The 13772-nt window shown below is 33.2% G+C and overlaps 1 protein-coding gene across 5 annotated transcripts in view; it reads left to right on the plus strand.

Annotated features, from left to right (window-relative positions):
• Nucleotides 1–13772, plus strand: part of XRCC4 (X-ray repair cross complementing 4) — a 247655-nt gene that overhangs the window by 96323 nt on the left and 137560 nt on the right. For all 5 annotated transcript variants that reach the window (XM_036279200.1, XM_036279198.1, XM_036279199.1 and 2 more), the window contains 3 exons: nt 2853–3019; nt 9721–9873; nt 10900–11006. In XM_036279200.1, coding sequence (XP_036135093.1) covers nt 2853–3019; nt 9721–9873; nt 10900–11006 — 427 coding nt within the window. The remainder of the gene's footprint in view (nt 1–2852; nt 3020–9720; nt 9874–10899; nt 11007–13772) is intronic.

Here is a 13772-nt window from a genome sequence, read left to right on the forward strand (position 1 = left end):
AAAATTGAGGAATGTCCTCGGGTGAGGATAAAAAAATAAAAAAAATAAAAATTTATTTAAAAAAAAAAAAGAAAAATGACATTTTAAGTTTATTCTATACTGAATAGCTAAGACAAGATGTAAGAACCTCTTTTGGAATTTTGAATATCTACATTTGAATGGTGTTTTGAAAGAAGTTGATTGTTATAAGTGACTTAGAATTGGTTCCTTCTTCCTTTGCCATCTAAGATATAAGGAAGGGGGCTAGACTTGCGTTTATCTTATATTTGTATTTTATCTATTATGTTATTCAGGATTAAACTGTGGCACAAATCATTTATTCATTTCTCATTGTTGAAACTTTCAAGTGATGAAAGAAAATTCTTTCCTTTTAAAAAATGTCCATCTTAGTAAAGCTGCCTGATGATTTTGATAATGAGAAAATACAAAATCACCTTGTGGGTTTATATTTTACTGATAATATAATCAGTTGTCTAAAAAGAAAATAAGCTTAATTTTTCTTCTAGTTTGTATTGACTTGAAAAGTAATACTCTACAGATGATCTTTATTTTGTGTATGTATATTTGTTTACATTAAGAGAAACTTCAAAAAGTAAATGCTCAAATTTACTTTCAATTTATATATTCCTTACATAGAGAAAATGTTCTTATTTAAACTTATATGCCTGTTAAATGGACTCTATATGAGAAAACTGCAAATGATTTTGGTCATCTAATCCTAGTTTATGATAAATAAATAAATCAGATGTGACAAATTGCCTGAAATAATTTTAACTAAATAAATATTAATTCGTAGAGTTTTTCCAAGTCTTTTTTTGGTAAACATTGTTCAAATTATTTAATTTCAGTTACATATATAAGCCTAATACAACTGAGTGTACTCATTAAAATAAAGTACCATTTTTTTCTAGTCTGATTCCCCTTTTGTTAAGTAGCAGGAAGAGGTAAGATAAAACAAATTAAAGAATTAAACATACATTATGACCTGCTTAGGTTTCAACACACACACACACACACACACCATTTCTTCTTCTTCTTCTTTTTTTTTTTTTTTTTGGCTAGACAAGTAATATTTAATTCTCTAAAATGTGCCTATATGAATATAAATATCCTGTATTTTCCTTTAGATTTTAAGTTAGTATAAATAAATGTTTCTCAACACCTAGGAATCATCAGTGTTTAAGCCTTTTGGTATGGTTTCTGTAATATTAAGTAAGACATGTTTTCTTTCTGAAAATTTAAAGTAAATTAGTAAACACAGTTCATCCAGAAAAGTTATTCCGTGGAGTTAAATATACAGATGATTCTAAATTATAGGAATTATCTGAAATGTTTTCCATATTGCAAACATTGGATTTTTACTTTAGTGACTTTTAGTTTTATTTGTAAATAGACTAATAGGGATTTGTCTCAATTTTCAACCACTGTTAAATGTTTGTCAATCTGTATATAACATATTTATAGAAATACTCTATATAAAGCAAGACATTTGCCTGCAGTGGCTCACTGTTTGAGTGTTGACCCATGCACCAAGAGGTCACACTGGTTTGATTCCCGGTCAGGGCACAAGCCCAGGTTGTGGGCCAAATCCTCAGTTGGGGGCATGCAGGAGGCAGCCAGTCGATGTTCCCTCTCATCCCTGTTTCTCTCTCTCAAATCAATAAAGAAAAAAATATTTAAAAAAAAAGCAAGACACTTGAGAAATGTTAGATGAATGCCACTATAGAAATTACTGATCTAGTAGATTAAAAACAAAACAAAGCCAAAAACCTCCCCGTTTTACTCTCAGTTGTGGCACTCAATACCATCAGAATCTCTCTTCAGAATTACATGTGGGTTCTGAACCTAACTTTTTCTCTTACTACTTGTTTAGTTAGGATACCTTCTTATGTAGGAAAGAGCCTAACAGCATAGCAGAGTAGGATCTTGACTTGATTCCTTCAGTCTATTAGATAACTACTCTGAACCTCAGTTTATAGCATTAAAATGTATATTAGTTACATTTTGGTGGTGATTAGAAGAGTTTATATTTATTCTATGCTTGAGTTGTCCTTCCACTGCAAGACATGGCAGCTATATAATAACTATTTATTTAAAAAATCTTAACTGGTTCTTAGAGTATTATAATTTTAATAGTAAGAATAATTATAATTACTATTAATTATTGTTTCAGTGTTTTGATCTACCAAATGAGAACCTGTGTTCTCTTCAGAATTCCATACCTATAACTAAAATTATATTATACTATCTTTTTTTAAAGTGTCCACTAGAAGAGGAATTAAGGATTTTTATGTCTTACCTTTATGGAAATGTACTCCAGCTTGACAATTGACATTGTTTATAATTTCTACTAATAAATTATTGAGTTTTGATACTGTTTGGTGTTCCCAGGTTTATCAGTTTCCTAAAACTCTACACTTCTTTTAGCTATTACCAAAATTTTGCTCTTCTTCAGAAATAGCTTATGTCAATTGTTCTCTTTTGCCATCAGTTGTAACAGTACTAGAATTAAAAATCCTCATGTATAATTTATATTTTTAGTCTGAGCATAGTGAATTAAATAAGGTTGTAACAAACATGATAATATGCTTATATGGGGTTTATGTTGTTTTCTTTCTGGTAGGCGGTGGGAGACTGCCTTAATAAATTATGCTCAGGTTATATGTTGACTTATTTGATAAACTTCAGCAAGAAAGTAGAAGTTGCCCAATTTTCTCGTTCACTCTATATCTTGTTAGTTTACTATACTTGAATCAAACTTTCTTCCTCTCAGAAGAAATCATGTGTATTTAAAACTGGGCTGCTCAATTTGATCTTCTCCCAAAGTTAATCATGTTTTCCTTTCATCCTAGTTCAGACTTGGTTCCTTCAACTTAGAGCAAGTCGCAAGCCCCGCTGAGGTCATTAGAGAACTTGTTTGTGACTGCCTGGACACCATTGCAGAAAACCAAGCCAAAAATGAACACCTGCGGAAAGAAAATGAAAGGCTTCTGAGAGATTGGAATGATGTTCAAGGACGGTGTGTGCATAGTGTATTATAAAAACACTAAGCTCTTTTTAGATCGTTGTGGCGTTAATGATTTGTAAATTTGTAACATAGACTAGCATATATTTAAAATAAATCTATTATTAATTATACCTTTACTTATTATAATTAAACCAAATTATTGGTCACAATTGTTCATTATAGTAATACATTAACAATTTTAGATCATTAGTATTTGGTTGCACCAGCAGACTATAAACAATAAGAAGTAATTAGGCAATGAGAATCAAAATCGATTAATATTAATCAAAACTTTGGAAGTTGATACTTATCAGGATTACTTTAGTTCAAATTACAGGATTAATAGTGAATAAAGAGAGACATGAAACATAAATAAAGAGCAACTTATTCCTTATTTGGAATCTTTATATGAATGGCAACTATTTCACATGATGTGTGCTTTGGCTTCTGATAGAGACTTATTTTTCTTGATTGATTGAAAATTCATACTACCAGCATTTTTAAAAAATGAGGTAATTGTGACTATTGGAAAAGACATTTGAAAGCCTTCTATTTTCCAGATTTTACCTCTTATTTTTAAAAAAAATATAAAGAGGAAAGTCACTTATCTACTTAATTATGAATTTTCTCATCTAGTCTGGCCCAGGATTTAGCCTGTGTTATTCTATTACGTAAAAGATGTTTGAAGAAAATAAAGTGTATGTTGTGAACATTATATCTCTATAGAGACATATATAGTATAATATACATATGTTTGTCCATGTATATCTTGCAATATCTGAAAGAATTATGTGGAATGTATATAATAATGATAACTATTATTGTTACATCTAGTGTGTACAATAGTTATTTTTAAAATTTTATCCAGTAAGTAGCTCTAAAACATAACAGTTATTCTATTTAGGGTCTTTTTAGGGCAATCATTTAAATTGGTTTTATGGACTTTAGTAAGTATATACGGGGGAGTACATGAAGAATAAGTGAAGGATATTATTAACATATGTATGTAAAAATGAGGTTGGCTAAAAGAAATTATTTCTTTTTATTTAATTATATTTATTAATTAATGCAAGACATACAAAATAAGTTCCTAATACCTGGTTATATTTGGCTCTCAGTTATATTAAGAAAGTAGTTCTCTTAGTTCTGTATTAATTTTTGTGACCAATCATATAAAAATAATGAAACCAATCAAATATGTACTAGTACTAGGACATCATATAAAAAAATAAGTTAATTTTTCACTTTAACTTCTATTTTATTCATGTTTGAATTGATAGCAAACAACTCTGTTAGAATGCATATTATTGGGCCTACTTATATACAAAATAAATTAAAGGAGATGTACTGTGTTTGTGATAAGCCATTATATTTAAAACTCAAAATTCCCTCAGTATGATAGAAATTTGATCCATAAATTGCCCAGAAAAAATGCGGACTGGGTACTTGGTACTTGAACAAATTGCTTTAAAATGTCTGCCAGAGGTTGAAAGAGGCATTATCTCATCAGTATTCAACACCGCTGCCATAGAATGGAAAGCAGCAGGGAACAAAGATGAGAAAATGTTCCCTGTGCTGTAATGTGTGAGAGGTACATATGCTATGTGGCTGTTTCTGAGCTATGTAGAAAGTGCCTTTGTGTTATTGTGGCAAAAGGTTTTCTGTTTGATCAAAATCACAGCCATGTATCCAGTCACCTCCCTTATTATGCTCTAGCTATTCATTTTTTGTAAGTATTGGATCAGACATCTTCAGAGGCTGAAGATGTGTGCTACTGGGGTGACCCTCCAAACTGAGAGGAAAGAGAGTCCACTATAGAGAATTCTAGGTTCTCAGTTATATATCAAGATATTATATTAGTAGCTTATCTACAGGGTGTGGCAAAAGAAAGTTTACAGTTGTGAGTATGCAAAACACAGCTTATTCTTCTATTATTATTTATTAATTATTGTATTACTTTTTATAGAAATAATTGTAAACTTTCTTTTGCCCCAGATTTCTCAAATTTGTGTTTATTTTTCTTTCAAAGGAGAAAGGGGCTATTTTAAGGACCTATAACTAACTATATCTTGGCCATGGTCAAGCAATACTTTCTTTAGTGTTCCTTCTCAGCAGCCTTAGAAAGCTAGAAAATGAGCCAAGGGTTTGCAGCTCCAGCTTCCGTGAGGTAAGTGGTACTGATCAAGAGTTTTTAAGAGATGAATAGTAGGACAAGAACTGAGTTAGGTTGCTGAAGGCATGGGAAGTAGACAATTGTTAGTTCCCCGACTGTGGCCATTTTGTTATGTCTGGCCACAGTTCAGTTTTCTGAGCAGCCTCTGATTTCACTTATATCAGTGCCCATCCAGGACCCAGTCACTGCCCCCCTCCCAGTCATTGTTCTGGACTGTATACCGGGGGAGTGAAAGAGGGAAGGGCATAAAATAGTTGTAGCAAATTCCTTTATAAGCTATGGTAGATAGGTCTCAAACATATTTAATATAAAATAGGATATTATTTAAGCAAAAAGCAATGTACACTTGTGCTTATATCATGAGAATTGTTTATGTTAGGAGAAATATGAATTACCAAAAATATGAATAATATCTCACTTTTTTGTAAAATTTGGCTTTAGAGAGAGACTGGAAGTAAACAATGAAATTTTAATAGTCTACATCTGGAGTCGTGGATTAAATTTTATTTTATGTTTTGGGGGTATTTTTTGCATATATTTTGGTATTTAAATAAGCATGCTAACTATAATCAGAGCCAACTCTAAAACTATTTCCATTTGGGATGACAGTGGAGAATAAACAAAGTTTGAGTAAGGAATGAGGGATTTCAGTATGATTAAAAGAATGAACTTTAATTTGTAAATTTAATATATTTATTTGCTGTTGTTTTTTATTTACTTTTTAATAATTGCAGTCTTAGTTCCGTTTCGATCAAGTGACAACCTGGATTAATTTAATTTTGTGTAGTTTAGATAGAGAAAACATTAGAAATATTGTATGTAAATCCTTATTATTAGCTATATTTATTTCACTGTTTTTTCCTGTTTATTTTAAATAAGTCTCACATTCCATGATACTGAATAGGTCTTTTGTTTGTATGCATACATAAAGTTAGAAACTCTTCAGCTTTATTCTGATTTTAATTATTAAACCTATAATTTGAGGCCATTTTCAGAGATTAAAATGGGTTGACACACATTGAATCATTAGAATAGACACAACATTGAAAGCTCTTCTATTCCATCTCTCTGCCTTTAAGCTAGGATCACATTATATCGAGATGAATTCAGTCTGATTTTTAAAGACCTCATGAGATAGCTTCAACTCCCCTTGGTGGCCCATTACAGTGTTTAAGAACAGTCACAGTCAGAAAACTCTTCTTTCCATCTATCGTTAATCTAAGTCCTTCATGGTATAGTTGAAGGCCATTTCTTCTTGTTCTGTCCTCAGAAAGGATGAGGAACAGATGTTTACCATCTCCTTTAGTACTTAAGGCTTATTAAATCTCTTTACCACTGCTTTCTTTTCCAGCATTCTTTGTCCTTTGAACTCTATTTATATTTTTCTTTGCTATACAACCCTGACCTGGATATAAATTTCACCAGAGCTGATTGTAAATATAAGGATTACTGTACTGTTTCTAAGTACCACATGTTCACATTTATGTATCTATTGTTTTACTTGAGGTTATTATTTAATCTGTTATTTTGGATGTTTTTTCTGCATGAAATTGCCTTGTTTTTCTTATTTTTGTTATTTTTAAACTTGGTTTCCTTAGATTTTTTGTTTTCCCACACAGAAATATTTTTTTTATATTCTGTATTTTTTATACTTAGTTTTTATTCTTTAAAATTTTTTTATATACTTCAGTCCTAAATTACTAATTAAACTTAACATATTGTTCTGTTGTCCTTGTCATCCTTGAAAGGATGAAGCATCATTTAAGACTTTCCTGTTTGAAGTTATTTATGGTTTCATCAGGTTTGAACTTTGACTTGCAGGTGATCTTGGATTAATTGTGGTCTAATCTAGCTGTATATGAGTTCTCCTTTAGTATCACTAAGCTTAGCAGTACATCCCATGTCTCTCCTGGTCCCACTTACTAAAAATACCTGTTTAATTTTTGAGGTGGATGGTTGGCATGAGACGTGTAATATGGAAGGCATAGTAACATAATGCCATAAGGGAGGATTGGCATTAAATATGGGGTTTGGGGGATGGTCGTCACCTTTTAGTAACTGAACAGTAAATAAAAGGATAGCATTCTCTGAATTTGTTGATAAATTAATAATTAAGAGTAAATTTAGTTTCTGAAATTGTTCACATTAACATTCTGTCCCAGCTCACCCCCACTCCTCAGCTTTGTCTAGGAAGTGTTATCCAGTTTGATGATCAGAAATTTGGTTGCAACAGAATCCTAAGGTTTAGTTAAAACCAAGCAAGTTTGTTTATTTCCTTATTTTTTATCCTCACCTGAGGATATGTTTATTGATTTGAGAGAGGGAAACATCGATCATTGCCTCCTGTGTATGTCCTGACCAGGATGGAACCTGCAGCCTAGGTATATGCCCTGACTGGAATCCATACTGCAAACTTTTGGTGCATGAGATTACACTCCATTCAACTCGGTCACCCGCCCGGGCTAAAACCAAGGCAGTTTACCTCGCAGGGTGCCAGTCATTCCATTGAGTTTGCTCTTCTACTACAGCACTGTTTCTGCCTTTGATAGTGTGATTATGACACTAATTGTTTAGATTAACAATATTTTAGACAAATCATATGATACTTTATTTTTATATCTTTTTTCATTTTAATTCAAGTTGATAAGTGCACATACTCTTTGAATCAGGTATTATTGAAGTGTTTTATATGGAAATTAAATATGTATTTAAGTTGGATAAAATTACTAACTGATCACCATTCCTAAAATTTTATATAATAAATTATGGTATACAAGAGTTTTATGGTACATTTTTATAATTAGTTTTTACTTTGTATAGCTTTAAAGTAGTTTGTTATTATATCCTCTGTTTTTTTAATGGTATATATGTTCTATTTATCTTTAAACTTTTTTTCTTATTGTGCTACATTAGAAATAGTACAAGAAAATGAGAAAGAATATGTATATAGCACTTTACATCTGAAATACAAATGGAGTGACATGTCCCTGCTTAAAATAGGCCATTTATATTGGCTGCTCTTCAACTTTGGCTCCCGCCCCCATACACACCTTTTGGTTTACTTGTTTTTCAGAGAGCTTGCTTAATGAAAGAAGTACTGTTATATTAATATTTACCACAAATCTCTTAAGAAGCTGAAGAAAATGAAAAAATATTACTGTTACAATGGTGAATAGCTATTAAAGGAGTGAAAAATATAAAATTCAGAATCACTGGTTCTCTATTTCCTTATAAGGTGTTCATGTTAACTCACTGACTTGACTCATTTATCTCATAAATAACTACTCAGGATCTCTTGAATGCAGAACTCTGTGCTAGGCACTAAGGATAAAGCAGCCAGTAAAACACACAGGCAGTCTGCCTTTATGAGTTCACAGCCCATGACTATGCTGTAAAAGTGCTGTAATTGTTCCCAGAAAATATATTGCCATATGTTTCTGTTCATACCATGAGAGGCCCTAATTCTTTGCATCTCTAGATAGATACGTTGTTGAAAGCATAAGGGTATATATATCAAAGGTATCAAATTTTGACATTTTTGTTTCTAATTATTTCACCAAAAAATAGTTTATATATTACAATAGACAAAATATAAGTATATAAATATATGTATTTTAAATATGTTAAAAGTATAGTGAAAATACTAGAATACTTGCATGGAACAACAGGAGCATAAATGAACACTGTGGTAAAGAGAAAACTAGGCAGAGCTAGACTAAATTTAAAAGCATATTTTACATGAAATAATTTATATTTGAATCTTTAAATAGATGTTTATTCATGGTATGTGTATATGCACATACCAAGTACATGCAACCTCTGCTAGCTTTCTTTATATAGTGTGTCTAGGAGATCAAAATTAGTACAACCTCTTGTTAACTGGTTAGAATATTATAGAAAGAATTAGAAATGATAGAAAATTGTATGGTTTATCTTACATAGCTAAAATTGAAGACATACAGTGTTTCACATTTTCCGTTTCATTAACCTCTCCTTGGAACTTTCAGGTTGTATACTTTCATTCATTGTGGGGGGGCGGGGGGGAAGGGGGATTTGGGTTATAAACTACAACTGGCCTGGAGCAGTTCATAATCTATTTAGGGAAAACAGATTAGGTGAATCACACAAAACAAGATCACTGTTGCTCAAACAATAATGTTAGCAAAGTTTAGGAAATATAGGCTTTAGTTACTCTTGTTTGAAATTATAAAAAAAAAAAAAAAATTCATTTGGAAATAAACTGGAGATGTGAATGAATTATTGCATTTAGGCATTTAGATGTTTTCAAAGTTTTTTGGTATCACTTTTCAATTTTGAATCCTTATCTCAGTACATAAATTATTAACATTAATAAACCATAAGTTCTGATTATTTGTTCAGCTATCTATATAAAGCTTTAAATTAATGAAAGCATGTAAAATGATTTTTAATAGTATTTTCTATAAAAAATGTTCTTTAAATAATGTTCACTATTAGACTGTATAATATTAATGTAAAGAACAACATGTTTTATTTATTTATTTGTTTATTTATATTTTAGGTTTGAAAAATGTGTGAGTGCTAAGGAAGCTGTGGAGACTGATCTTTATAAAAGGTTTATTCTGGTTCTGAATGAGAAGAAAGCAAAGATCAGAAATTTACATAAATTGTTAAGCGAAGTTCAAGAACTAGAAAAGAACATCGAGCATGAAAGGTATTTTTACATTTCTGGTCTGAGATGGCAGTGAACACATTTAAGTGGAATTTCTTTCCAAACTTAATGAAAGTTAGGTGCCATCTTTTTAGTGATATGAGATCATTAGATAGTCTGGGGTTGAATGCTCTTGTTGGGTACAATGGGGTGGAAATGCCCAGCATGGTCTCTCTATGTCTGCCCAACTGTCACACCTACACTTAAATCGTGAAACTGGCATGAAGTGTATCTAAATATTATCTGTTTGATTCGTAGACATCACTAAAAAATATATTGGTTATAAACTTTCATCTTCTGCACAACTACAGAGTGTTACACACATTTGTAAGCTTCATGATTAAGTAATGGTTAATTTCAGAATCAAGTGGTTCTGAGAGTGAATATGTACTTGATTTTTGAGGAAGAATCACAGGTGAATAATGGCTGGTATGACTTAGATAATTATAGTTATTTGAGGCATTTGCAGATATAGGTTGGGTCTGTTGTCCTGAATCTGAGAGAAAATATAGGTTTACTAGTGGCATTATAAAAAGAATATAACATTTGATGTCAGATTGTCCTAGTTCAAGTGCTGGTCTGGCACTGCTGTCTGTTACTACAAGGCTTAGGGCAAGTTCTTCAAACTCTCTGCCTTACTTGGGTATCTTCATCATACAAATAAAAGTACCTGACTCATAATTTTCAGGAGATCAAATGAAAAGCAAAACTGTTTGGAGATGAAAGTATGGAACACTGTGACCCACAGAAGAATAGTATTTTGATAGATGAATAATAAGTGATTATACACTGATTTGAGAATTAATTATAGGAGCACCCAAGCACACTGAGATCAGCTGAAAGATAAACTTGTTCTTAAGAGAGTTAACATACAGTCTTTGAAGGGCTTTCATCTTAATCATATGCATTTCAATATGTTTGTTTAATTATAATTTTTCAGGGATATTTTCTATAATTACTTACTAGTGAATTTGATGCCTAGCCAGGGGTGAGCCAATAATTTATAATTCTAACTTTCTCTTTTTCCAGGGAAACTACAGCCTGTTCTGAAATGACTGCTGACAGAGACACAAACTACGATGAAAGTACTGATGAGGAAGGGGAAGCCCTGCCGGATCCTTCAGTGTTAGCTCGAGGTAAGATAAATACATTGATTTCCTCTTTTGAATATTTCACTTGGGCTTATCACTCTAATGATAATAATTCATAATGAAAAATGCTATGAAAAAAAATTCTCTACAGCCCTGGCCAGTTTGGCTCAGCGGTTAGAGCGTCGGACTGTGGTCCGGAGAGACCCGGGTTCGGTTCCCGCTAAGGGCACGTACTTCGGTTGCAGTTTGTCCCCGGCCCTGTTTGGTCGTGTGGGTGGCAGCCACTCGATGTGTCCCTTCACGTCGATGTTTCTCACTCTCTCTCCCTTCCTTTCTCTCCCTCCCATTCTATCTGTACAAAAAATGGAAAAATATCCTCGGGTGAGGATAAAAAAAAAAAAAAAAATTCTCTACAAAAAATTCTTCTGGGGTTTTTAGCCTAAAACCCTAAATACTAATGGTTAACAGTGAACATTTATTGTAAAATGCAGCAATTCATTAGCAACAACAAAGCAAGCAAGCATGAACACATACATGCAAACCAAGGTATACTGTTCCTTGTTAAACAAGGATGCACAAGCAATAAGCAAGGTGTCTTTGTGCTAAATATCTCCGGCTCAAAGCTGGCGCCTTTAACATTTGAGCTAGCATCTAGTTAGAGCTGAGCCGTGGGTGGGGTAATGCAGCAGGGTGATCTAGAATGCTTCAGATTATCCTGAGGTTGAGACCTTTTCTCACCATTCAGAAAAGGGATTGTATGGGGTGAGATGGGCTCGATGAGAAGAGGAGAAAGGGCACTTTCAAGTGCCCAAGCCTTTCTCAGTCCTTCAGGCCAAGTACCCAGCGAGCACGTTTTTAAACCCATGCATTATTTTCCTACAGTTTTATAGACTTTCTAGAGGAAGAAATCCCTGAACTCAATTAATACTTACATGGTGATGACATAAGCCTAGTAGTCTCAAAATTGGATTCATTGAAGTTGGATTCACTTATTTGGCAAATATATTTTTGAGTGTCTATTTTGTACCAGAAACTTTTCTGTGTGGCAGAGAAGAAAATGCAAACATTTATGCTTTTGTGGAGTTTAAATTCCAGTCTGACAATAACATAAATACATTTAATATAAAATATGTTAAATGCTAAAGAGAAAATGAAATGAGGGAGAGATGATAGAAGATGTCAGGATGAGGATGTGGTTTTGGCCAGGGCACCAGAAAAGGCCTCGGTCAAGTGTGATAAGGCTATCTGTGGGAAGAGCAGGCCAGGCAGAGAGAGCAGGTGAGTACACAGGCCCCTGTGTGGGGAGCTGCCTGATGTGTGCAAGCAGCAGTGAGGGCAGCGTGGGTAGAGCGGAAAGATGAAGACTGGGAGAACGAGGAGAGGAGATCAGAGAGGCCAGATCATGTGTAGGGACTCATAGTAGTGATTTCAACTTTTACTTTGAGTTATATTGGAAACTTTGTGGGATTTTAAAGTCAAGTGGCATAATCTGACTTAGTTCCTTTAAATTTAATTAAACCTACGGAGGTATTATTGATTAATAACATTATATAGATTTCAGGTGTACAGTTCTATAATACATCATCTGTATATTGCTTTGCGTGCTCACCACCCGTGATAGACTCCTTCTATCACCTTTACCTTCTTCATCCTCCTTCCCAACCCATCCCTTCTGGTAGTCACCATACTGTTCTCTGTGTCTATGAGTTTGTTTCTTTTATTTGTTAGTTTGTTGCTTTCTGTTTCATATCCCACATATGAGTGAAATCCTGTGGTTTTTTTTTTTTTGGTCTGACTTATTGCACTTAGCATGATACTCTCAAGATCCATCTATGTTGTTGCAAATGGCTATATTTCATTTCTTTTTTATGGCTTAGTAGTATTCCATTGTATATATGTACCATATTTATCCAGTCATCTATAAAAGGACACTTAGGTTGTTTCCATGTCTTGACTATTGTAAATAATGTTGCAGGGAACATAAGGGTACATATATTTTTATGAATAAATGTTTTCAGTTTTAGCAGGATGAATCTGGATGTTGTGTTGAGAATAGACTATACGATGATAAGCACAGGATATATAACAAGTGGAAAGGTAGATCAGTGATGAATGAAGGATGAGAGTGGCTTAGACCAGGGTGAGAGCAATGAAGGTGATAACAGGCAGAGTCTAGGTATGTTTAGAGGCAGAAGGATTTGCTGCTGAGGTGAGTGCGAGTTATGAAAGAAAGACAGACATCAATGATGGTGAGTTTGATGACTGAAATACTGAAGGCACACAGTTAACTTACTCAATTGGGAGACTGAAAGAGGAAAGTTAAGAATGTAGTTTTCGGAAACATTAATTCTGAGGTTTTGAATAGGGTGTTGGATATACAAATTTGGAGTTTGGAGGAGGACACCCTTTTGAAAATATAAATAAAGATGATATTTAAAGCTGGCTGAGACTTCAAGTGATCTGGAACAGAGAGGAAGGAACAGTGGTCTCAGGACTCCGCCCTAGTGCACTTGTATGTGTAGAATGAGGAAGATGAAGAGACCAGCAAAGAAGACTGGGACAGAGCAGCCAGTAGGCAGCAGGCAAATACTGTAAGTGAGGTGTCCTTGGAGACCACGAAATTATTTCAAGAAGACAGTGATCACCTAGCTACATTGCATGCTGCAAATTAGGCAAGAGAGATAAGTATTGAGAACTGAAGGATTTAGCAACCCAAATCTTACTGAGGATCCTAATAGAACATTTTCAGTGCAATGGTAGAGAATAAGAAAGAATAGGAGGTTCAAAAGGAATGAGAAGGGAGAATTAGAG

This window comes from Molossus molossus, unplaced genomic scaffold (assembly GCF_014108415.1).
Source record: "Molossus molossus isolate mMolMol1 unplaced genomic scaffold, mMolMol1.p scaffold_m16_p_3, whole genome shotgun sequence".
Classification (NCBI taxonomy): Eukaryota; Metazoa; Chordata; class Mammalia; order Chiroptera; family Molossidae; genus Molossus; species Molossus molossus.